Source organism: Engystomops pustulosus, chromosome 3, assembly GCF_040894005.1.
Source record: "Engystomops pustulosus chromosome 3, aEngPut4.maternal, whole genome shotgun sequence".
In the NCBI taxonomy this organism is placed as follows: Eukaryota; Metazoa; Chordata; class Amphibia; order Anura; family Leptodactylidae; genus Engystomops; species Engystomops pustulosus.
Window position 1 is genome coordinate 180,724,501 of NC_092413.1, and position 25,770 is coordinate 180,750,270.

Sequence of the window (25,770 nt, forward strand, 5' to 3'; positions counted from 1 at the left end):
TACACATTGAAGTCCAGGTCCCTGTATAGGGGTTATAGGGTGAATACCAGAGCGGTCCAAGGATAGCGCTGTTAGTGTATGGCCTTAAGTCAAACTAGTAGGATAGCACAGTGCGTTCACAACTCGATGCTCTTTACACCAGGTCTGCTCATTCCTACTCATAATATATCCGACTGCACAGCCATACAATGGTGCAATGAAGATCCGCGGGCTAGAAGTAGTGCACCGGAGCAGTGCACCCCCACCCTGGGCCAGTGCAACCCACAGCCGGGCGCCCCTACCCTGGGCCAGTGCAACCCACAGCCGGGCGCCCCTACCCTGGGCCAGTGCAACCCACAGCCGGGCGCCCCTACCCTGGGCCAGTGCAACCCACAGCCGGGCGCCCCTACCCTGGGCCAGTGCAACCCACAGCCGGGCGCCCCTACCCTGGGCCAGTGCAACCCACAGCCGGGCGCCCCTACCCTGGGCCAGTGCAACCCACAGCCGGGCGCCCCTACCCTGGGCCAGTGCAACCCACAGCCGGGCGCCCCTACCCTGGGCCAGTGCAACCCACAGCCGGGCGCCCCTACCCTGGGCCAGTGCAACCCACAGCCGGGCGCCCCTACCCTGGGCCAGTGCAACCCACAGCCGGGCGCCCCTACCCTGGGCCAGTGCAACCCACAGCCGGGCGCCCCTACCCTGGGCCAGTGCAACCCACAGCCGGGCGCCCCTACCCTGGGCCAGTGCAACCCACAGCCGGGCGCCCCTACCCTGGGCCAGTGCAACCCACAGCCGGGCGCCCCTACCCTGGGCCAGTGCAACCCACAGCCGGGCGCCCCTACCCTGGGCCAGTGCAACCCACAGCCGGGCGCCCCTACCCTGGGCCAGTGCAACCCACAGCCGGGCGCCCCTACCCTGGGCCAGTGCAACCCACAGCCGGGCGCCCCTACCCTGGGCCAGTGCAACCCACAGCCGGGCGCCCCTACCCTGGGCCAGTGCAACCCACAGCCGGGCGCCCCTACCCTGGGCCAGTGCAACCCACAGCCGGGCGCCCCTACCCTGGGCCAGTGCAACCCACAGCCGGGCATGACACTGCCTTTAAAAATGGCAACTTTATGAAGGCTTGTCCATCATTACTAGTCTGGGTAAATGTTTCCAAATATACGCACTGGTGAGAGAAAATGTAAAAATGTTTCATGCTTCTGGGCACGCACTCGATCAGATTCAGGCTCTTGTTTTATATATAATGGCAATTTGTTACCTCTCATGAACTACGTGTGTAGAATAAAAGCATTTGATGCTTTATACAATATTGGACATTTTGAGCTATTTTGCACTTTGCGGATGATATGATTACTTTGGGAGGCTTGAGGCGTCTTTATAAAAAATCTGTATTAAACTGAAATAACAGATTTCCTAAGTATTTTATCTGTTTCATGGCACAATAGCGGTAATTACCAATATCAATGGCGCGCTGCGCGGAGGAAACAGTCATTTCAGAGGCTGTGCTTTCTCCAGTAATGACAGAGCTGTAATAACAGATATTAAGAGCAGATGCTCGGGTTTACATCATAAAATCTGCACTTAGTCTACAATTTCTATATAAAAAAGATTCCTCTTGGGTCACACTTGCTGAATTAACTTAGATTTGTAAAAAAAATTGATATCCTGGTAGAGATTTTAGCCTTTCTGTACATGATTGTTCTTACTAGAAATTTCTGAATGAAATGACAGCTCTGTGTTACCACTTAGGGGTCGTCGCGGCATACTCCTATGTTAACCCCATTATGACTGCCATACAGCTATAAACATCCTAATTGCAGATAGCAAGTTTTATAGACATCAAGACCACTTAAAATGTTTATCTTCAGAACCATGGGACCTACAAGCACAGTTCTGGTGACAGATTATAAAATAAAAACTCCTCTTTAAAAGCCAATCAGGATTGTGGGTTTTATTCCCCATAGAGATATGCACAGTTACATTTGCAGAAACCGGATTTTTATATACAGCTCTACATTCCTGACTTACATTGATTCACACTTCAGTAACATTGAATTACAGTGACTATTTCTGGTTCTATAGAACCTAGAAATACAAATAAGGGGAGATTCTCCTCTATAATATGACACTGGAACTGTGTTTCTAGGTGCCATGGTGCAGAAGATATGTGTTCCCCCGGAGGGAGGGAAGCAATCCTGGTTAGCTAGGAACCCACCGGCCTATACCTCCACAACCGTGCGTCTGTAGCTGAAACGTTACACTGGGCTACCCGATTCTAGTTAGACTGTCATTTACAGAACTATCATGGTGTATTATGTATATATGATAGGTTTACATGATACTGTTTGAAAATGTATATTGTATACTTTTAATTTATATTTCTAAACCCCACGCCCAGGCGCCAAACCACATTTGTATGTTTACCTGTATTATTGTATTGATGTGCCATTACCAAATGTACTTGAATAAGGGTGAGGCTGCACGAAACGCGTCTACTATGGAATAAAGCTTGAAACTACATCCATGTTTTTCACTAATTTTGGAGTTAAGACTGACATTAGTTTTCTAGCAGATATTTTCAGGTGTTTTTTCTCTGCATCCCCTTTCAGCCTGAATTGTACCGGTAATTTGAAAAAAAAAAAACTTTATTGGGAAAAATTACAGGTGTTTTTTTTTTTTTTGTTTTTTTTTGCATTTTTAGTTATGTAAACAAAGAAAACATGTTTATTAATAAAACTATAAGAGCAAGTTAAAGTTTTGTATGTCATGGGGGAAAAAAATACAGGCAGTCCCCGGGTTACATACAAGATAGGGTCTGTAGGTTTGTTCTTAAGTTGAATTTGTATGTAAGTCGAAACTGTATACTTTATCATTGTAACCCCAGCCAAATTTTTTTTGGTCTCTGTGACAATTGGATTTCAAAAATGTTAGATTGTCATTAGAACCAGGATTAACAATAAAGCTTCATTACAGACACCTGTGATAACTGTTATAGCTGTTTATTGTAGCCTAGGACTAAAGTAAAGCAAATTACCAACATCCAGAGGTCCGTATGTAACTAGGGGTCGTATGTAAGTCAGGTGTTCTTAAGTAGGGGACCGCCTGTAAAGTAAAAATTGTTCTGATATGTAAAGCTGTTCCAAAGATCATCATTTAAAGAACAGCGCTGCAAGATATTTGGGTACTGTGGTCAGGAAGGGGTTGAAGGGATTATCCAGCTATAATGATATGGGATAGGTTAGCACTGGACCCCGAACAATTTAATAATAACCTATGTCTGTAACTTGCTGTATCTGTCACACTGTCCTACAGAAGCCACATAATGGATTATTTTGATTAGGAGATGTAAAATCAAAAGCCGTTCCAAATGGTGTTCATCTTGACCCTGATCATTGTAGGATTTTCCAGAATTCCTGGTAAATCCCTTTTCAAAGAGCACATGGATTTTGAGGGAAAATTTGGGACCTGGGTACACGTTTTGGAATTTGCTTGCTAGAAGTCCTTGAGATTTTTATTGGAGGGCTGTTTGGTATCCGGAGAGGGATCTTCATGGTAAATGATGGGTTTGCGCATGATTTATTATGGGTTTTAAGGGCTTGTCACATGGCTCCCTCCATGGCTCACAGCCGTCTGATCTGAATGAGGGTTGATGAGACCAATAGTTTGACATATACAGGCAGTCCCCAGGTTACGTACAAGATAGGTTCCGGAGGTTTGTTCTTGAATTTGTATGTAAGTCGAAACTGTATATTTTATAATTGTAGATCCATTTTTTTTTTTTTTTGCCCCAGTGAAATTTGGAGTTTAACAATTTTTTTTTTTTTTGCTGTAATTGGACCAAGGATTATCAATAAAGCTTCATTGCAGACACCTCACAGCTGATCATTGCAGTCTGGGACTATAGTAACATCCAGAGAGCTTCACCAGAGGTCACAGGGGGCAGAGGGGTCCGTCTGTAACTATGGGTCGTCTGTGAGTGGGGGGTCCGCCTGTATTTATGAATCCATGTTTATTAGAAAGATGTTGCAGCAAACAATTGTCACCTTGTCGGAGGTGGCCATGAATTCCCTCGCCAGCTCCCGGTAGTACTCTACTAAGAGGCTCCGGCCCTCCAATTCCCAGAACTGGTGGAGAAGGCCCAACAAATATTCCTCAGTGTGTCCGTCCCATGTGTCCCTTGCTTAGACACTAGAAAATGTTGAAAGTTTGCTGAAATGTGAGCTTAACTGCAAGACCATTGTGCCCACTTATGGGTAACTTGGTCTGTGACTGAGCACTGTGCCAGGGACAGGAGTCCAAGCATCATTGTTATACATGATTACCTGCATTACTATGTGAATTCAGGGACTCCTTGCATCAGGTAGAAATATGATATCTACTAGTAGTAGAATTTCTAAAGGTTTCATGATGGAATATCTGCATGTAGCTGTGCATTGTGTGCAGCTACACTAGCCTCCCATTAAGAAACACATTTTCTCGTATTTGCTTGTTGTCGCTGTACGGTTTTCTCGTCTGTTCCTCGCCAGGTTGTCTGTGTTCCTTGTTTATAAGACTGCAGTGTCATAAAGGCAATTACTGAGACGCTCACATAAGGAGAATGAATCTTCTTTTTGTGTGGGTTGTTCTCTAAGAAACTTCCAAATCATTCCACGAGCACAACAAAATGTCCTGCTCCGCTGTCACCTTTACATTATACTCGCACTGGGAGGATTTTCTGCAGGAAAACAATGCGTCTCTTTACTGCACGTCACCAAGAATATACAATGTCATCCATGTGTTAAAAGAAACAGATTGTGGAAAAATATGCAGAGAACTTTAGGGCTTATTGCAGATTTTGGCTTTAATATTCTTTAGAAATGTGTTGGATATTTTGCGGATTTCGCTGTTGTCTTTAAAGGGAACCTGTCGCCACATTTTCACATATACCGCTGCTGATAGGTTTCCATGGGGTCCTTTTCACTGACGGCCTTCTTTTAGTTAGACAATGTTTCCCTCACAATCCCATAGGTCAACTTTCTCTTTTAAAGTTGCACATAACAGTGAGTCCTGTCCCAAAACTAAATCCCATAGATCCCAATAATTACTTTTACATTCTTTCTTCTCAGGGATGTTTAATGGCAGAAACAAAGAAACCATGAAGACCAAGTAGAAGGAATTAAAGAATGCTTCTCCGAAACCGCTTTCTCCTACTGCTGGCCCTGGCTGCCCTTCTGGCCTTTCTAAGTCTCAGTCTTCAGTTCTGTGAGTAGGACTCTTAGTGTATTCTTCACACTTTTTGGTTTGGATATCTTATTTATAGCTGATGGTATCGCATACACCAAAAGGAAGTGATTTGTGACTTCATAGTATCATAGTATCATAGTAAACAAGGTTGGAAAAAGACGCAGGTCCATCAAGTCCAACCTTTCAGACAAAAACAAATGTTTTTGTTCCATAACCCTTGATATTTTCATTCTCAGAAATGGCATCCAGGCCTCTCTTGAACATGTAAAAGCCTCCTGTGACAGAGATTCCACAGTCTTCCAGTAAAGAACCTTTGTCTATGGCGATGATAGAACCGCCTCTCTGCTAGGTGTAGAGGATGCCCCCTGTCTATGGTGATGGTAGAATCTCCTCTCCTCTAGGTGTAGAGGATGCCCCCTGTCTATGGTGATGGTAGAACCACCTCTCCTCTAGGTATAGAGGATGCCCCCTGTCTATGGTGATGGTAGAACTGCCTCTCCTGTAGGTGTAGAGGATTTCCCCTGTCTATGGCGATGGTAGAGCCGCCTCTCCTCCTAGGTGTAGAGGATGCCCCCTGTCTATGGTGATGGTAGAACTGCCTCTCCTCTAAGTGTAGAGGATGCCCCATGTCTATATTAATGATAGAGCCTCCTCTCCTCTAGTTGTAGAGCAGTCCCCTGTCTATGGTGATGTTAGAACCACCTCTCCTCTAGGTGTAGAGGATGCCCCTGTCTATGATGATGGTAGAACCACCTCTCCTCTAGGTGTAGAGGATGCCCCCTGTCTATGGTGATGGTAGAACCACCTGTCCACTAGATGTAGAGGATGCACCCTGTCTATGGTGATGGTAGAACCTCCTCTCCTCTAGGTGTAGAGGATGCTCCTTGTCTATGGTGATGGTAGAACCACCTCTCCTCTAGGTGTAGAGGATGCCCCATGTCTATATTAATGATAGAGCCTCCTCTCCTCTAGTTGTAGAGCAGTCCCCTGTCTATGGTGATGGTAGTACCCCCTCTCCTCTAGGTGTAGAGAATGCTCCTGTCTATGGTGATGGTAGAACCATCTCTGCTCTAGGTGTAGAGGATGCCCCCTGTCTATGGTGATGGTAGAACCTCCTCTCCTCTAGGTGTAGATGATGCCCGCTGTCTATGGTGATGGTAGTACCCCCTCTCCTCTAGGTGTAGAGGATGTCCCCTGTCTATGGTGATGGTAGAACCACCTCTCCTCTAGGTGTAGAGGATGACCCCTGTCTATGGTGATGGTAGAACCACCTCTCCTCTAGGTGTAGAGGATGACCCCTGTCTATGGTGATAGTAGAACCTCCTCTAGGTGCAGAGGATGCCCCCTGTCTATGGTGATGGTAGAACCGCCTCTCCTCTAGGTGTAGTGGATGCCCCCTGGTCACAGGTAGAAAATCATCTAAGAATAAATGTACTGCCCATTCAGGTATTTGCACAATGCAATGAGGTCCATATAACTGTATGGACTGTTACATAGCCATGGATTGTGCCCTGTGGTAGCAAATGCCTGCTCAGCCTATATCTGCTAGCCTTTCTAGGTATGCTCTTTGCGTTGGGCCCTCCATACTCTGAAGCTTGTTTAGGTTTCGGATTACATAGAAGCTCTACGGAGGAGAGTTACAGCAGCTAGGTCTACACCTATCAGCTCGGAGACAAGCAGTTTGCATGTTCATTATAGTGCAGAGTCAGACGGAAAGCTGGTGCGGCCACCAAATAATGAAGACCCCCGGTGCAGACAAAAAAATAAATACATCCTCTCCTTTCCTGGCTCTTCTTCTCCTCCCTGCACCACACTGCAGCTTCTTCTCTCCCGGCTCTGTGCCGCTCCGTGTCCATCTCACCAGTATTCTGGGAGCAGTTTCTGTCCTGGTGTGCGCTGTAGATCCTTCCCCAGTCTCTTGGCTCCAGATTAAGAGCGCCGTTGTCGGACATTTTTTATAGACCGATTTAAGATGTTCAAATAGACACTGAAGACAAATTTTTTGTAAAATTGTAAAACAAAAAAAAAAAATCCTGGCAACAAATAGTTCTCATTTAACATGTTGCTTGTCTTGATGGATGAGTTGATGTTCCTTATGTGTTATACTGAACCAAACTGTTGTTCCTGCAAGTAAATCTTGTTACTGTCTATCATAATTCACTAATAATGTAATCTATTATATACTGCTATGATGGTTACACCCTTTTTCCAACCTTAATTGACGGTTAAACCGGTTGGGTTACGTTTATATCTCATTATTGATCTATGGCAGCGATGGTGAACTTAAATCCCAAACTGCAACCAGGACCCACTTATTTATTGACCTACTTCTTGCTCTGCGCTGTAGCTTTTAATGGTCCTGAGGACACTAGTATCTTTTACAAAAGGCAAGAAAATTTTTTCCTTGAAAACCCCCTGAACAATTACAATTGTTAAGCTCCAATGATAATCTGACCCTGTCCACACCTTCCAGCAGTCTCCGGTAGGCCCGGGTGCTTCACTTTGAAGTAACTGAGTGCTGAGTGTCTCGTCCTACCTTCAGTAAACTGATGGTAGATGTCCTTAAAGTCCTCAGGGAAAAGAATAGAAAAAAAGACTTGTCATAAATCACTGCCCATAGGAAATCAACATTGAAATCCTGTTTGGGATTCTTTATTGGGAGTACACAGCATTTCTCTTGTGTTCTTCATATACATATTCAGGACTGGAACATGATCTTCTACCTTGTGTTGTCCCACTGACACAATCCTATCACTGGCCCCATGCACATGAATGTATGGATCCATGTGGAGGTCGTAGGAGTGTCGGAGCAGATCCTATTCCTGCCAGTGTTTGTGGCCTAGGCCTTCCCATAGAAGTCTATGGGAATGGGAAAAATATGGATGCCACATGTCATCTGCGTTCTGTCCTCAAACGTGTGCAGGTCAGTCTGAAAGAAGCCCATAACTTGTACAACCCATCTGACTTCTTATACTTCTCTCTTATATCCCAATGTGGGAGGCCAGATTGGCACAGCTATATATATATTGGGAGGGGGGTGAGTGCCCTATAGTATGTATCCATTAGGGGAGCTGTTTAGGTTGTTTCCCATACCCCCAATGTGTGTGTGTATGTATGTGTATATAATATACACACTGCATTATTGGTAATTTGGTGTTTGCACTGTTCAGTACTCAAGTGTAGAAAACCTTATAACATTTGCACTGCAAGAAAAAACAATGTTTTATGATTATGAGGGGATGTGCCAGCAGCAAAAGCTTTTATATATGGCAGATGTTTGCCATCTACATTCATAGAGATATTAGAGTTATTACACCTATGAACAGGGTACAGTGCCCCCTGCTGTATGAAGTGTATATCTACCTCCTGAGCTGAATGCTGGGGGCTGCTCTTCATAGTGAGTGTCTATTCACTGCAAGTGGTTTCTGCGGAGTTTATCAGGAAAGGATCGGGGTATGAGCAGAGGTGGAAGGCGCAATACTGAGAAGTCTAGTCTGCTTGTGTCCAGCCAAGTCCGGTGGCTGTGCCGATGCAATAAAGTGCTTAAAGTCGGCCAGTCCAGAGATCGCACGTTTTTCCAGAAGAGTAAGAATACTCCTTTTACCATTTTTAGCTAAGGAGAAGTTTTAGATTTTTAGTAATAACCTTCTTTTCATCTCCTAGAGACTATAGGTTAATTCGCATGGATGTATGGGGGACGTATGTGCGGCCGTACATACGCCAACCATAGACAGCAATAGGCACACTGAGCGATACGGTGCCGCACACATACACGGGGAAAAGATAGGACAATTTCAACCAGATCACGGCCCCCATAGATTTCAATGGCTCCAGGCCACGGCTAGGTGAGAACATGGTGCATCACTGCACCGTGACCATGTCTTCTGCCTATGGATAGAGGAAGGGTGATGAGTGCGCATCCCACCCCCTCATCCTCTGTGCTCTCCTGGGATTCGGTCCTGTCCAGTACATGGCCATGGGAATGCCCCCTAAATTCTCCTGTATCTACTGACAGCCGAGATACAGGAATCTGATAAAGTATCTAATGACTTAAAGAGAACCCGTCAGCCAAATTAACCCCAATGAGTCATTATCATATTCAGCTGTCCAGCTTATGAGTGGGAGGTATAGCCACACCCCCATTTCTTGACTGACAGCCTGTATAATGGTGTAATGGCTCCTCCATGTGCCCCCTGCAGCCTGTATATATGAGATACTCCTATACACATGACTGACATCCTGTATATGATGTGAGGTATAATGGTGTAATGGTTCCTCCATGTGCTTCCTGGTGCTGGCGCCCCCTGCAGCCAGTGTGTGTATGAGATACTCCTGTACACATGACTGACAGCCTGTATAATGATGTGAGGTATAATGGTGTAATGGCTCCTCCATGTGTTTCCTGGTGATGGTGGTCAGGCCCCCTGCAGCCAGTGTGTATGAGATCCTCCTATACACATGACTGACAGCCTGTATAATGGTGTAATGGCTCCTTCATGTGCTTCCTGTTGCTGGCGCCCCTTGCAGCCTGTGTGTGTGAGATACTCTTATACACATGACTGACAGCCTGTATAATGATGTGATGTATAATGGTGTAATGGCTCCTCCATGTGCTTCCTGGTACTGGCGTCCCCTGCAGCCTTTGTGTGTGTATAGGAGATACAACAGCTCCAGGCAGCCATGATATAGCAGAACATGTCAGGTACTTGTGTAGCTGATGTCTGTGTCTCTCACATGTGTATTAGGAGGGAGAGCATGTCAGCAGATAGCAGATAAAGCACAGACACTAGCAATGCTTTACTATACATTAAACACAGACATGAGCAGGGAGAGGAGAGGGGAGGGGGAACAGGGGTGACATCACTGCCTCTGACCATGTGACCCGCCTCATTTACATAATAAAGAATAGATGATTTTATAATGATTGTATGAATTGACTAGATAAAGGCTGGGATGATCCTTGTGAGCTGCTAAAACAGGTAGAGGAGACAGGACAAGTGACACAGACCTGATGACAGGTGTCCTTTAACCCTTTCACGACCAGTGACGTAATAGCACGTCATGGGTCGGCCGCGGGTGCATGGAGAGGGCTCACGCGCTGAGCCCTCTCCATAGCCGGTAAGTCTTTGCTGCATATTGCAGCAAAGGCTTACTGGTAACACCCGCGATCGGGTGGGCGCCGCCATCTTTTCGAGGATCGCCGCTCCCCGTGACGTCTTCGGGGAGCGGCGATCTGTCGCCATGGTAACCTTGGGTCTTGCGAAGACCCGAGGCTACTTCGGGTAAACCCATGCATTACAATGTGCTATCAGCACATTGTAATGTATGAGTAGTAAAATCCCCATATACTGCTATACTGTAGTATGGCAGTATATGGTAGGATCGTGCAGACCCCCTAGGGTTAAAGTGCCCTAGGGAGTCTGAAAAGTACTAAAAATAAAAAAAAAAGTTAAAAAAAAAAATTATAATAAAAAACCCTAAAAACTCAAATCACCCCCCTTTCCCTAGAACTGATATAAATATAAATAAACAGTAAAAATCATAAACACATTAGGTATCGCCGCGTCCGAAAATGCCCGATCTATCAAAATATGATAACGGTTTTTCACTGCGTTTAATCCCGTAACGGAAAATCGTGCCCAAAGTCGAAAATGGCACTTTTTTTGTCATTTAAAAAAATTTAAAAATTCTATAAAAAGTGATCACAAGGTCTAACAGTCCTAAAATTGATAACATTGTAAACGTCATCAAAATCCGCAAAAAATGACACCACCCACAGCTCAGTACACCAAAGTATAAAAAAGTTATTAGTGCCAGAAGATGGCAAAATCCCCCAAAAAATTTTTGTACAGGAGGTTTTAATTTTTTTAAATGTATGAAAACATTATAAAACCTATACAAATTTGGTATCCCCGTAATCGTACCGACCCAAAGAATAAAGTAGACATGTCATTTGGGGCGCACAGTGAAATCCGTAAGATCCAAGCCCACAAGAAGGCGGCACAAATGCGTTTTTTTTACCAATTTCACTGCATTTGGAATTTTTTTCCCGCTTCCTAGTACACGGCATGGAATATTCAATACCATCTCTATGAAGTGCAATTTGTTACGCAGAAAATAAGCCGTCACACAGCTCTGTACATGGAAAAATAAAAAAAGTTATGGATTTTTGATCATGGGGAGTAAAAAATGAAAATGAAAAAACAAAAAAGGGCCAGGTCCAGGAAGGGTTAAAGTAAGAATCTCTTCTCCATCTCTATGATGTGTATGGGATCACAGATACGATAATCACTGCAGGAGAAAGAAGGGGCAGAGAAAACGCACAGGGAAGCTGCTTTACCCATTGAACAAAGTTTACTTTTATCATCTGCTCTTTTTATTTCTGAAATGAAAAAAAAAAAAAAAAATGCTTCAAAGGTTTGGTAACTCCATCATGTAAACAGTTTCCTGTATATGACGGAGATATCTAGCCAAGAAACCATGTGCCTTACATACGGAGTATTAGCTGTGTGCACAGTGTTACTGTCCTCACTTTGCTTTATTGGTACAATACCAACTGTATAGTTTATAATTGGAACCCTATACAATATTTTGGTCTCTGTGACAATTGGATTTTAAAAATGTTGGATTGTTATAAGAACAAGAATTAACAATAAATCTTCATGACGGACGCCTGTGATCTGTGATAACTGGTACAGCTGATCATTGCAACCTGGGGTTAAAGTACAGTAAATTACCAACATCAAGAGGTCCGTTTGTTACTAGGGGTCGTCTATATGTCAGGTGTTCTTAAGTAGGGGACCGTCTGTACTTCAAATTTATGGCTTTGTTCACAACTTATTGTCAGCCATGTTGGCATTTCTGAAGCCAATTCATCTAGGAACTCTTCCTCCTCTTCTCTCGCACAGATCCTTGTCTGTCTCTTTACTTACCTACCAGTAGCAGATTATAATATGGCCTGGGGTCCAAATCTTCTGGAGTGCCCATAGCCATCTAACCCGATCATGTTTGATACTTCCCAGTACATACAGAGAATGGCCTCCTGTCCTGTACTACTTATACACGTGTGGTGATGTCTGACACGTATGAATACAGGACCTTCAAAAGGTCCTTAAACTGACAATCCTAGATGTGTCTAGGGCCTTTTCTCACCCTTACATGACTATGGCTGTCACTTGGCCGTGTTTTTCACAGCTGATTTATTTTCTTTTTTTTTACTGACCTGTTGACTTAAGTGGATGAGCTCCACCGACCCGTGAGTAAGATCGGTGTCCTGTTTTATCATGGACAGGCATATAAGTGTATCTTCTGAGGTCTCGTAGAGCTTACAAGGTTTCTTCTGTTTCCAGTAATGCTATAGTTCAACATTATCAGCCAAGAGAATGATTGGAACCGACTTCTCCTCCCGCCCGGGTTTTATGGAATCGATGGAGCTTGTTTTTTCTCTTTAAAGTTATTTTATTGCAAAAAGGATTAAAGAAGTAACAAAAGGACAAGGTTGCCAAGAGAGCAGACAGGCATAAATAATACACCGCGTTGTCAATGCAAATCAGGGATCTACAGCAATATGCAAATATCAGACTCTGAGAAGCAAACGCTTATAGATTATACATAAGCAGAATGGGAAAAGGAAGAATATACAGAATACATATTAAAGGTCGGTAAACTCGTGAGTAGTAGAGGGTGAAGCAGTCATGGGGGAGATCTATGTGGGAGCAACCGGAGCAGAAGACTGGCTGACAAGCCTGGAAAAAGTTGCAATTCTTGGATGGGGAAGGACAGGAGTAAACCATGCGGGTCACATAGTGGGCCGGAAAAGGGCAGTACCTGACGCAGTATATCTGGCACAATCTCAAGGACGAGGCTAACATCAAGGTCTGCAAGCAATGACTCTCCCCGCAAACGTCTTTTTTTTTATAAATTGCATATACGGTAATTAAAAACACTTCCCTCCCGAACAGTGTTTAGTCCATTAAAATATTCTGGCCATATCTCCTCCTCTTGTCCTATAAATAATGTCACTCCTGGAGTTTTATATACTTGAGACCTTCAACCAGAAACTGTAGACTAGCGCTCAATACAGTGGAATCGCAATCGGCCTCTCGCTATGGGTTATACTTCCTATAAAAACGGATAAACATCCGACTTGTCCCAGTGGTGAAACTATAAGGAGAAGCAGGTGCCCCCAGGTCGTGGTCTCACATATGAAGACCATAACATGGGCGCTGCCTCAGACTTTATATTGGGATCCAGTTGGTTAAAGGAAAACCTTCTTCTTCACTTTTTGAAGCTGTCTGTAATGATTTGTACCAAGTTTTGATGGTTACTGGATAGGTGATTGGTGGGGGTCTTATTGCTGGGACCCCCAACCATTCACAGGAATGGTGGTTCTGTTCTCACTAATTGAATTAAGCAGTAGGTTGAACATATGTCCTGTCACTTCATTCAATACAATGGGATCACTTTCTTATGCTGCCATAGTATCGTAGCCCTAGTGTAGGTATCACTGATCCCCAATCCCAGTACTGACTTCTGATACCATTTTGTTGTATCTTTTAATATGTCTTAATAGGCACAGACAGCTTATTTAGAATTTTAGGGCCAAAACTAATGACACAGAGGTAGTAAAAGGTCTTTTTTTAAACTGAAGTTTTCAGTGTTTTCCAACATTTTGTCTACTAAAGTTAAAGGGCACCTGTCACCACATTTGCACATATATAGACAGTGACAGGTCCTATAGAGCTCTATTCTATTACATCCACATGAATCACCTTTTATCTTATATTACCTGACATTAGGGGGGGGACTGCCCCCCCCCCAGGCCTTATGCCACCTTACTGGTCACAGTTCATGTCATGTGACCAGACTTGCATCATCTCGGGTCCTTTAGGCTCTTAAAAATAGCAGACTGTACCCCATGCATGTATCTGACCACATGAAGTCACAACAGCCTCCATGGACTTCTACTCCTCTCCATCCTCCATGGAGGCTGCTGTGATTTCATGTGATTACATGGTGTACAGTTTGCTATTCTTAGAAGGAAAAGGACCTGCGATGATGTCACTGGTCACATGTTATGAATGTAACAGAAGATTGACACAATATTTCCCAACTGGACATAGAACTTTATATGTCTGTAGTGGAATATTAGCAGACAGTCCAAGGAGACGGACATAGAGCTGTCAGTCACAATAATGGGATGCGGTTCACTGTTATCTCCTCTTCTCTCAGGCTGCCAGAGATGAGTCAGAATCAGAAAAACATATGTAATTATGGTATGTAATATAGGGAGCACTTGTAACCCTTTATCAGCAGGCATTGTTAGTCCGGGGGGTCAAAATCTGGTGACAGGTCCTCTTTAAAAAAACAAAACCTGATTATCAACTAATTTTTCAATATTGTTCCTGTATTTAGAGAGTAGGGACCCTTAATGTAAAAGGAGCAGAGGTGATGTGGAAGGCGCGGGGAGCGCTGTGCCAGGACTGAACATGTCAGCAGTGCAGACCACAAAACCTCACTGGCCAATGGATAATGTTAGTTTTTCGGAGAACAAGTCGGCCTTTCTTTCTGTGGTCCCAGTCTGGCTTTTCCCCCTTGCAAGAAATTGAATCAACTGCTAGGTATGCAGAACCGTGAAAGGCCGCCCTGTCCCTCCTAAGGAGGTGCTCTGAAAATACACAGTGTGTGTGTGTGTCAAATATTGCCATTTCCATAGAGGAGCGCTGGAAGGATCGGGCCCGGGCAGCAGCATGCTTCCAGTACTGCTACTCATAGGTGCGTGCCTTGTCTTATATCATATCATATATGATATGTACTGTGTACTGTACATGTAGTCATTACCTAATGTCTGTGTCCTAGTCATAAGTCTTTGTTCTTACAACACTCAGATACATTGTCGGTATCACTGTCAGTGTCTATTGTAACAATCATCTGTTTTAGAAGCAGTTTATTTTGTTTTTTTAGATTTTATTTTTTTAAAGATGTAATTATCATGTGAGGACATATCTCCAGAGGACACATAGAAGGCCATGCTTGTACTCTTTACATAGGATTTAAGTGCCAAACATAGTGAAAACTTTTGCGGGGTCCAAAGACAAATGTGATTAATATAATTTATTAAAATATCTTTAATTATCCTCTTAATTTGAGGTCCTGTCACTTGGTGGCACAGGCTGGTCTATTTTGGGAATAACTTTTAGCACTTTTGACAGTTGTGTGCTTAATTAAAACAAATATATATATTAATTGGAATTAAAAAAAAATCATAAAGTGCAGGTTAACGACAAAATGTTATAAATGAATAGTGCAGATGATAATTGTAATATACTTTATTACAGAAATATCTTCTTTTTTCTTTCTTCCTTGATTAAAGGGACTCTACCAGCAGAATTCACCATTGTAAACCAGACACACTTGTTGCTTTGTGCCCCCCTGTATAGTGATCTAGTCTTGCTGTAGTTTTCTGTTATGCAAATGAACGTGAGGGGCTCCCGGTACGTTTTCAGAGCCCCTCCAGTCTCCGCTGTCTTTTCATTATGCACACCTCCATTTTGTTTAGTGTTCGCCTCCTCCCTCCACTCCCCAGCCAGAGTCGGTGACGTCAGTCGGCTCTCAACAATTCCTGGGCAAGTGCAATATGCGCACAATGAGGATACTACCACCTGAGAAATAAAGGAATCTGATAAAGTGACTAATGACTTAACTCTATACAGGCAGTCCCTGAGTAATATTATCTCCTCAGAGAGCTAAATGGTCAAGGGAAATATTCTCTGGCTATGGAAAGACCTAAATCATTAGCCTATTCATCTATCTGCAGTGGATAGACCTTTAGAAGGCTTCCAGATACACTGCTCACAGTAAGAGAAAGAAGCAGAAAAAAGACAGAGAAGCTGAAGTACAGTACAAAGTTTACTAATATCTCTTGATCTATTCTTTTCTGAAATTGAAAAAAAACAAACTTCAAATGTTTTGTTACTCCTTGACATTCAGTGCAGAAGAATATTGTCTAGAAACACCCACCCAACTGTATCAGATGCATTTTTATGATGTTTGATAGAAACTGAAATGTTCCTTGAGGCACCTGCTGCTTCTGTAATGGCTTATACTGTCTTCATCTAAGTAATGGAAGTACAGACAGTTTTTTTTTTTCCAGTCTCTGATGCTTCAAATATGCAGAGGGTGATTGTGGTGAGTTGGCTTCCTCGTGAAGCTCAGCAGGGCTAGTTGTTGAATATGTATGCCCATCTTGACACATTAAAAAAGGGAAGGGGAAAGACTGCGCTTAAGGGTCATGGCATGTACAAGTAAAATACAAGGGGTAACCTAAAAAGTTTGCCACATCAGTTTGTGCAACTAGACACATCTCTAGGTAGCTTGTTCAAGTGGTGCTACCACCACAAAGGATCTGACCACTATCTTACCAGGAATAGGTCAGGAATAGAAGACAGACAAGTTTAAGAATGGACTTCACTCACACACACTCTGTTCAGGATTGTGTTTTTTAGGTGTCACAGAACTGGAATGTAGCTGTGATGTGTAGATGCATCCAGGTGGCTGTGGTGTGTAGTTGTATCTCATTTCCGGTGGTGCATAGATGTATCCTGGTGACAGTGGTTTATAGATGTATCACGGTGCCGATGGTGCATAAATGTATCTCGGTGCCAGTGGTGTGCAGATGTATACTGGTGCCAGTGGCGTGCAGCTGTATCTCGGTGCCGCCGGCGTGCAGCTGTATCTCGGTGCCGCCGGCGTGCAACTGTGCCATACTGTGCCCCTGGAACCCATGTGAACCCTCACCACATCCATGGCCATGAATTCAGAGTTTAATTACAGTGGCATCAGTGGCACCCCTCAGGAGGGGGTATCTTTAAGGGAGATGAGATAAAACTAGTAGACAAAACTGGTTTCACAAAAATTGTTCCTGGAATGGTCTGTCCGCCTCATGGCCAGATGTGGCGCTGTTTTTGGAAGAAGATAGCCATGTTTTCAAAGCTTTAATATGATCTTTCTCTTCCTCTGCAATGTTCATATTGTAACCACAATGTCCTTTTTGTCTCCAGTCTCCAGATGGCTCCCCGTCAGTATGCAGCTTAAGACCCCAGTCCATGTTCTCCCAGGTAATGTACCACGAGGGGCTCATTATTACAGATCTAACATCTGCTGTGGATTATACAAGGACAGAACCACAGAGTTCATTTCGTTTTCTTAAAAAAAAAAAAAAAAAACGTGCGCGTTTGCAGTATCTGCGCTGTAACGTATCCTATGATTTAATGATAGTAATTACAGTAAACACATTTTGTTTCCAAGCTACCTCAATACGTTGCGGTGAACTCAGTATCCACCAGGGTGCAATAGGAGAGCGGCTCTTTGAGGCCGGAGAAATTGAATGGCGCACCGCAGGATAAGTCAGACTTGTAATTCTGCACTTTCCACACCCTGGAAATGACAGGACTGATGTACAGAGTAGCCAGGGCTGTGCTTTCTCATATATTTTGTGATCTTGGCTTGTAGAAAATGTGTACAATTATGTGTAATTCTTATGTGTATACTGCCTATTTCTAGCTGCCCATTTTCCGTTGCTTATTATCTACATCATGGCATTACAGACGCTTATGTGTGTGCCCAGGAGTATCGGGCTATTATACAGAAAGTATATTAGAAAAGTGTCTAGCGTTTCATCACACAAACTATATCAATGATTTGCCGAAAGTGGACAACCCCTTTAATTGGAGATACTAATTCTTTGGTGAAGTTGTAAAAGCAGCGGTTCCCATTCGGCTTTCTCACACCGATCAATGGCAAGTTTTAATTACATAGTGGAAACAGCTAAGCGCTATTTCTGTTTGTACTCTGAGTCTGGGGAAATGCGCTGACATCCCCTGTGTTAGGAGCCTGGAAAAAACTTGTCTGCATAAAATACATTTACAAGATACATGGAATTATTACACACTTTAACCCCTTCACAAATGCCATACGCCTGTATACATCCTAATCGCACGTACCCCATGGTACACTTTAAATGGCTACATCTTCTGAACTGTGGCACCTACAAAAGCAATTCAGTCATTTTAAAGAGGAGAATATCCCCTTTGATACTGCACCAGAATTGTGTTTTTAGGTGTCACAGAACTGGAAATATTCACTGTTAAGGTTGCTGTAGAAAATGTGAGCCAACCCTGCGCCAGATCGTGGCCCCCATAGAGGTTTTTTACACCCAGTCACCATTCATTGACCACTCGGCGCACCGTGACAAAGCCGGGTGGCCGCACCACAAATCATAGAGCAGGATGATTTAAATTTATTCATTCTTTCCTGTAGCGAAATAGAATAAAACTGCTGTTTTTCTACCTGTTTTAATTGAAATGTTTATGCAGTTCACCGTACAGTATAATAAACCTGATACATTATTCTGTAGCGTAGTACGATTTAGGAGATGCCAAACATGTACAGGTTTCCTTGTGTTTTATTACATTGGCAAATACAGTGACTTTTTACACTGGATATTTTTCCATTCTTTATTCTTCCAGTTTTCCTTTAGCCCCCTTGTGTATTTGTACTTTGTGCATGTGTGTGGGGGGGATGTTGGCTTCATATCAGAATCTACATTAATGTTTTTTCTCCCAGGGTTACCGGTTCGGCTCGTACCTATTGCTCCAGAGAGGGAAGGCGCGCTTACTGCCAAAAATCGTAAGAGAATCATGCCAGACCTGCTGACCGAGCCTTCTGCACCTGATCCTCTGTACGAGGCCAACCTGTACTGCAACACCCCTGGAGTGGCTGAGCGCAGTATGGAAGGTAATGGGCCATGATAGATTAGAGAAAACTTTATTAATCACCAAAGGGGAAATTCTTTTTGTCTCGGCAATATACAACAAAAAAAGACATAAAAGTCGATAATTATTATATATAACAGAAAAGACTTAAAAGTAGATAGTTAAAAGACAGATCTAAAACAACACAAAAAGAGAAAACAAAAAATACCAATTTCCTAGATGTTATTTCGGCATGGAGCTGTTATTACCCTATATATAAAGTGCTATGGTAAATGAAATAAAGGTCCTACGGTAACACTCTGTACACATTTTCTTCTGTAGGTACCTTCTCCACTAAACAAGCTTTTCCTGGCACTCCTGGTCTCATAGAGTGGGTGATCCTGGTTATTAGTAATGTAGATTATGTACTAGTAACACTAGCAGCGGAGGGCAGAATTACCTCTTAGATATATACAGTATTTTTCGGACTATAAGGCGCACCATCAATAAATGCCTGCTAAAACGTCTAGGTTCATATATAAGGCGCACCTGATTATAAGGATGAATGATCAGCAGGTGGCAGACCTGTGCACAGTTCAAGGCAGCTGTTGTCTGTAAATATGGTTCATATATAAGACGGACTGGACTATATGGCGCACCTTTGATTTCTGAGAAAATCAAAGGATTTTTAGTGCGCCTTATAGTCCGAAAAATACGGTACAATATAACGGCCTGTGCATGTTATGCCGTGTATATTAGATAAGCCAAATGTGTTTAACCCCTATGATATTTTACCATATGGAAGGGTAGGTGCGTACATCCATCGCTCTGTATGTACTAGTCTTGTAGTGCTAAGTATATACTGGTAGAATAATATTACCTTATCTGTATTGTTGACACTGATTTTTAATTGTAAATTTATACCGTGACATTTTTGCAATTACCTTATTGTTTGTTATATTTTAAATGTATTTAACATGTAATGCAGAACTAATTATTTCCTGTCTCTAGGCCATGCACCTCATAACTTTAAATTGCTGTCCGTCCAAGTGATGATACGTCATGGAGATCGGTATCCACTGTACGCTATTCCTAAAACCAAGAGACCGGATATCGACTGTGTGCTAGAACCAGACAGGTATAGTGCACGTTCTTAAGTAACCTGCTCTTGTCTTCCTCGTTTACTAAGATGAAAGGAGTATTCTTAACTAGATGACCCTACCCACACACAGTGACTGACACAGTGAGAATTCTAATGACCCCGTCCTTACACAGTGACTGACAGTAAGAGTTCTAATGACCCTGTCCACACATAGTGACTGGAAGAGAGTCCTGATGACCCTGTTCCCACACAGTGATTGGCAATGAGAGGACCCTGACAGTGAGAGTCCTGGTGACCCCGTTCCCACAAAGTGATTGGCAGTGAGAGGACCCTGCCCACACGCAGTGACTAGCAGTGAGGACCCCGCCCACACACAGTGACTTACACAGTGAAAGTCCTGAGGACCCCTCCATACACTGTGACTGACAGTAAGAGTTCTAATGACCCCATCCACACATATTGATTGGCAGAGTCCTGATGACCCCATCCTTACAGTGATTGGCAGTGAGAGGAACCTGACCCCTCAGTTGACTGACAGTGAGAGTCCTGATGACCCCATTCCCACACAGTGACTGGCAGTGAGAGAACCCTGCCCACACACAGTGACTGGCAGTGAGAGTCCTGATGACCCCGCCCACACACAGGAATTGGCAGTGAGAGTTCTGGTGACCCCGCCGACGTAGTGACTGACAGTGAGAATTCTGGAGACCGCACCCATACAGTGACTGACAGTGGGAGTTCTGATGACCCTGCCCACACATAATGACAATGATGATCTTAATGTCCATTTTAACTGAAGGTTTTCTTATCCTTACTTTTTATAGGGACCCATCTCATCCAAACTTGGCCGATTTTATTAGTCACATGACAAAAGGATCGGAAGCCCAGATGGACGGTACATTGAGCAGCCTGCCACGTTATCCCAGCCATTCACTCTGCGAGATGGGAGAATTAACCCAAACAGGTAGACGCCTTTTGTGTATTACTGGGTGACATTTGTGGAGGAAAAGCCCTTGTTCCTCATTGGTGCAGGTATAGGGAACTGGTCTGGTTAGGTGGAGGGCCAAAAAGGTCAATAAAAGGAAATATATCAACAGAAAGCTCATTTTTATTTCAAAAATGTCCTTATCAGCAGTATCCATACAGACCATCCCCGGGTTACGTACAAGATAGGTTTTCTAGGTTTGTTATTAAGTTGCATTTGTATGTAATTTGGAAGACCTGTATATATCTAATATATAAAGCTGTGTGTGTGTATGTCCGCTAAAGGAATCTGCATAGTCACATTTACCACCACCAAATTTTGCACAGTTGGTGCCTGTGACTAAGGGAACGTCGTTTTGAGACAAAATTTTTACCCCGCGCTTTCCAAAATCCACTTATTACACACCATACAGGAGCCATTGTCTGCTGCTGCTGTGGCAGTTGGAAGCTGAGCTGTGATTGGTTGCTGTTCTGTCACAAGTCATTAATATGAGCCCTGAGCGTTGATTGGTTACTATAGGCAATGAGTATTAGATGCTTATGTGTGAGGTAAGATGGATAGAGGATACAGAGATTCGCTGAGTCTGAGGTAAAACTGTTCCAGTTTCCCATGGAAACCAATGAGAGATCAGCTGTAATTTTATAAACCGCTTTGCAAAAAGGAAACCTGAGCTCTGACTGGTGGCCATGGGCAACTAGAGCCGTTCTGCTCTGCCACTTCTGATAAGTCCCCCCCTACCCCCATAGACAAAGTGACAGACAGTCACTGAAATGAGACTGCTGGCGACAGACAGTCACTGAAATGAGACTGCTGGCAACAGACAGTCACTGAAAGAAACTATTGGCGGCAGACAGTCACTGGAATTTTGTTGTAGCTAACAGCAGTTATTTATTATTCCAGGCAACGCCGGGAGCTACAGATAGTTATAATTATAACTCCAGACAAAATAATTTTTTGCCCCAGTGACAAATGAATTTTTTAAAATTTTGTGCTGTCACGGGAACAAGAATTATCAATAAAACCTCATTAGACACCTTACAGCTAATCATTGCAGCCTTAGACTAAGGTCCGTCTGTTACTAGGGGTTGTCTGTAAGGTAGGTGTCCTTAAGTCAGGACCGGCTGTAATTCCACTACTTTTTATTTGATTACTTCACATTACCTGGCTCCCTGGCTACAGCATGTGGTGGGTCCCACTGCAAACGCCACAAGTTGTCTTCCTCCTCTCCTCCTCCTTGTCACACATGGTCCTCCATCCCTCGGCCTCTCTCTTCCTCCGTGAGAGGGATTGAGGTGAAAAAGACTTGTGTCGTTTTAACTGCCCCTCCCTTCTTCCTTGGGTCTCATTACACGCTGCTTTTACCTTTTCCCATCCTGGAAAACATATTTGCATATTCCTTACCCAGAGTCCCCAACCGAAAATGTATTTTCAGATTCCTTTGCCCCAAAGAAATGATGATGTAGGGCAGTGATGTCGAGCCTTTTTGAGATCAAGTGAGAATTGTGGGGGGCCTGGAGCAAGTTCTCTAATAGCCCCAACCGACCCTAACCACACAGGCAGCCAAGATGGGTCACTTTAAAATAGCGCAGAGACTCTGCCTGAGTGCCTCACGTGTCCACAGGGAGGTCTCAGAGTGCCACCTTTGGCACCCATGCCATGGGTTTGCCACCACTGTTGTAGGGGGTTGAGGTGTTATGATTGTGCTCTGCACTCAATGTTTTTTAATAACCATTATTATTTTTCACTTTCCATCATGCAGGTGTGGTGCAGCATTTGTATAATGGACAAATCCTACGGGAAAATTACTTGAAGAAACACAAACTTCTCACAAAAGACTGGACAGCAAAGCAGGTTTACATAGAATCCACTGGAAAAAGCCGGACGCTGCAGAGTGGTCTGGCCTTACTGTACAGCTTTCTGCCGGGCTTCGACTGGAAGAAGATAAGTGTGAAACACCAGTGGAGCAGTATATTCTGCTCCGGTCACTGTGACTGTCCCATGAGGAACCACTACCTTGAAGAAGAGCAGCGTCGGCAGTATAGCTATAGGATTAAAAACGCCCAGCTAGAAAAAACCTATATTGATATGGCCAAAGTGGTTGAGGTCCCCACTAAGCAATTAAGAGCCTCTAATCCCATTGACTCCTTATTATGCCATTTTTGTCACAATGTCACTTTCCCGTGCACCAAGAATGGCTGTATAAACATTGAGCACTTTAAGACCATTAAAGCACATCAAATCGAGGATGAGCGGGAGAGACATGAGAAGCAGCTGTACTATAAGTACGCGCTACTGGCCACTTACCCCCTGCTAAACCAGACCGTCAGCCGGATGCAGAGGATCTCGGAAGGCAAAAAGGCCGAAGCGTTCGCCTTATACTCCGCCCATGATGTGACTCTCTCCCCCGTCCTCAGTGCCATCGGCCTCACAGAGGCTCGGTTTCCCCGATTCGCTGCCCGCTTGGTATTCGAACTGTGGCAAAACACTGACAAACCAAAGGACCACTATGTCCGGATTCTGTACAACGGAGAGGATTTGACTTTTCAGACTTCGTTTTGCAGAGAACAGGAGCGGCGCTCCAGCCGCCCTCTATGTCCACTTTCGAAATTTGTCAACTTTGTGAAAAGGGAGATGTTTTCGGCGCTGAACAGTACCAGTTATTACGATGCGTGCCGTCAGAAGATGTTCTAGAAGCCTATTCACTCACTGTAACATCGGAGACTTCATCTTGGTTCAGTAACTCTGCAAATAAAAGCCAACGTTAAAGGCCGTGCGGTTTGTTGTCAGCACAGACCACATCCGAGCTGCCACCGAGCAGTGTGTCTGCCATGCAGATTAACCCACAGTCCAGCCAGGCCCAAGGCTGGTAGTGCGCTACACGACATGCAATGTCCCATACCTGTGGTGGGGTTCAGGCGGGTGCGGGATGGGCAGCTGTGTGCAGCTAAGTATTTTCCCTTTACTGTATCATCAGTGGTCTGACAACATAAGGACTTGTTCAAATTACCCTACAGTTCCAGCATTTTTATCAGTTTTTTTCTTCAATTGTTATAAAAGGTGTTTGAGGGTCCACATGTTCAGTTTTTCACATGCAGTTTTTGAAGCCAAAAGCAGGTGTGGGTGATAATGGGTTTAGACATATAATTGAAAGGTGCTGCTCCTCCTCCTACTCTTATTTCACTCCAGGTTTGGGCATCAAAAACTGCGTCTGAAAAACTGGGATCTGACCACACGTTCAAAGGGAATGTGTCTCCAAAAAATAGGACTAGTTTTTGATTTTCATTGTTAGTTTTATTTGTGTGTTAAAGTTACAAAAAATTGGCTTTTTTGGTAAAGTATTGTATATATAGTTTTTTATGTTTTCTAATTGGCTCAAAATGAACATTAAAAACAACAGTGTATTTCTATGGGTTTTTTTAGTTGTTTTTTTTTTTCTTTTCTTTACAAGTTTTCGACTTGAACTGGGGCGTCTATAAGAGGGAAAATACCCCCTTTGGGGGCAGAGTTGTACTGGGTCTGATCCGCAGTTCGGATCAATGGTTCAGACCCAGCAATAACCAATAACGTGACCACCGGGTCTATAGAGCCAGCTCCTTTATTCCCTGCATAACTCTGACAGCCGGAGACCCGGTCCTACTCCTGCAGTCTGTGCAATAGCAGGAGAAACTGCAGCAAGGTCTTTCTACTCCAGACCCTCACCAGCTGACATCTGTAGTCTGTGGGCGGTCAGCATAGAGTTAATGTAAATGAATGTTTATTTTTGTATTTTCATGGCATTTTTATTCCCCCCTCCTTTTAGAGGAAATGTTTAAAATTGTAGTATATTTATTTTGTATATTGCACAGTTGGCCACTAGGGGGAGCATTATCTTATGCACTGTATCAATGCACAGCATGGATCACAAATGATTTGTACTTGACAAATGACCTTTTGTGATGTCATGATGAGAGTCCTGTTTTTGTTTTCTTAAATGCAGGGTTACAGGTTTTGAAAACCTTTGGTTAGTGCAGATTAGTATGTTAATATATGTAATAGCACACAGAGACCTCTACATGGTGCATCAGGTCTCTGGCCCTTCCTAAATCATGATGTCATCACAGGTCCTGTTCAGTTCTGCAGCATTAGCTCCTTCTATTCTCCTGTACACAGCTGATGCGCCCTCTAATGGCCAAAAGTGGAAAATATTAAAATATATTATATTTTAATATCTGAAATGTTTAAAGCAATAAAAAAGCCCCATAAAATCAGTAAATTAATAAACAACAAATCACATTAATAAGGTAAAATGTATATTTTGGAGACACATTCCCTTTGAATGAGAAACTCAACTGCAAGACAATTAAAAAAAAAAAAAAAAAAAAAAAGCCCTGTGTAGAAGGAAGCCTTACATATGATTGTATGAAGAGCAAGGAAACTGGTTCCTAGGGAGAATAATACATAGACAGCACTAGACCCATATGAGTGTACGGAGAGAGGAGAATACTGGACCTCGCCCTGGAGTGTCATCTGATTTTGATGCTGCTGTTTGTCAGGGATTCCTTGTATCATATATCATTATGATGCACAGAGTCCTGTCCTCTGCCCTGTGGTCCGTCCGTTAAACAGGACCCTCCATGATGTTTGCCTCTTTTCATGCAGCACTTTGCTACCTCGTACATAAATACAATGGAATTTGATAGCCGTGCTACTTAAAGGGGTTTTCTACTTTAAGCACATTGCAGCAAATA

The 25,770-nt window shown here is 43.5% G+C and overlaps 1 protein-coding gene across 5 annotated transcripts in view; it reads left to right on the forward strand.

Annotated features, from left to right (window-relative positions):
* The window catches only part of PXYLP1 (2-phosphoxylose phosphatase 1), a 38,602-nt gene extending 14,156 nt beyond the window's left edge, over nucleotides 1-24,446 (forward strand). For 2 of the 5 annotated variants that reach the window (XM_072143121.1, XM_072143122.1), the window contains exons 2-7: nucleotides 5,088-5,223; nucleotides 17,265-17,321; nucleotides 18,829-18,999; nucleotides 19,968-20,094; nucleotides 20,883-21,022; nucleotides 22,803-24,446. In XM_072143121.1, coding sequence (XP_071999222.1) covers nucleotides 5,145-5,223; nucleotides 17,265-17,321; nucleotides 18,829-18,999; nucleotides 19,968-20,094; nucleotides 20,883-21,022; nucleotides 22,803-23,734 — 1,506 coding nt within the window. In that variant the 5' untranslated portion in view covers nucleotides 5,088-5,144 and the 3' untranslated portion in view covers nucleotides 23,735-24,446. Of the gene's footprint in view, nucleotides 1-5,087; nucleotides 5,224-14,436; nucleotides 14,481-17,264; nucleotides 17,322-18,828; nucleotides 19,000-19,967; nucleotides 20,095-20,882; nucleotides 21,023-22,802 lie in introns of those variants that run through there. The other 3 variants (XM_072143124.1, XM_072143125.1, XM_072143123.1) reach the window with 2 other exon arrangements.
* Nucleotides 24,447-25,770: the final 1,324 nt, after the last annotated feature.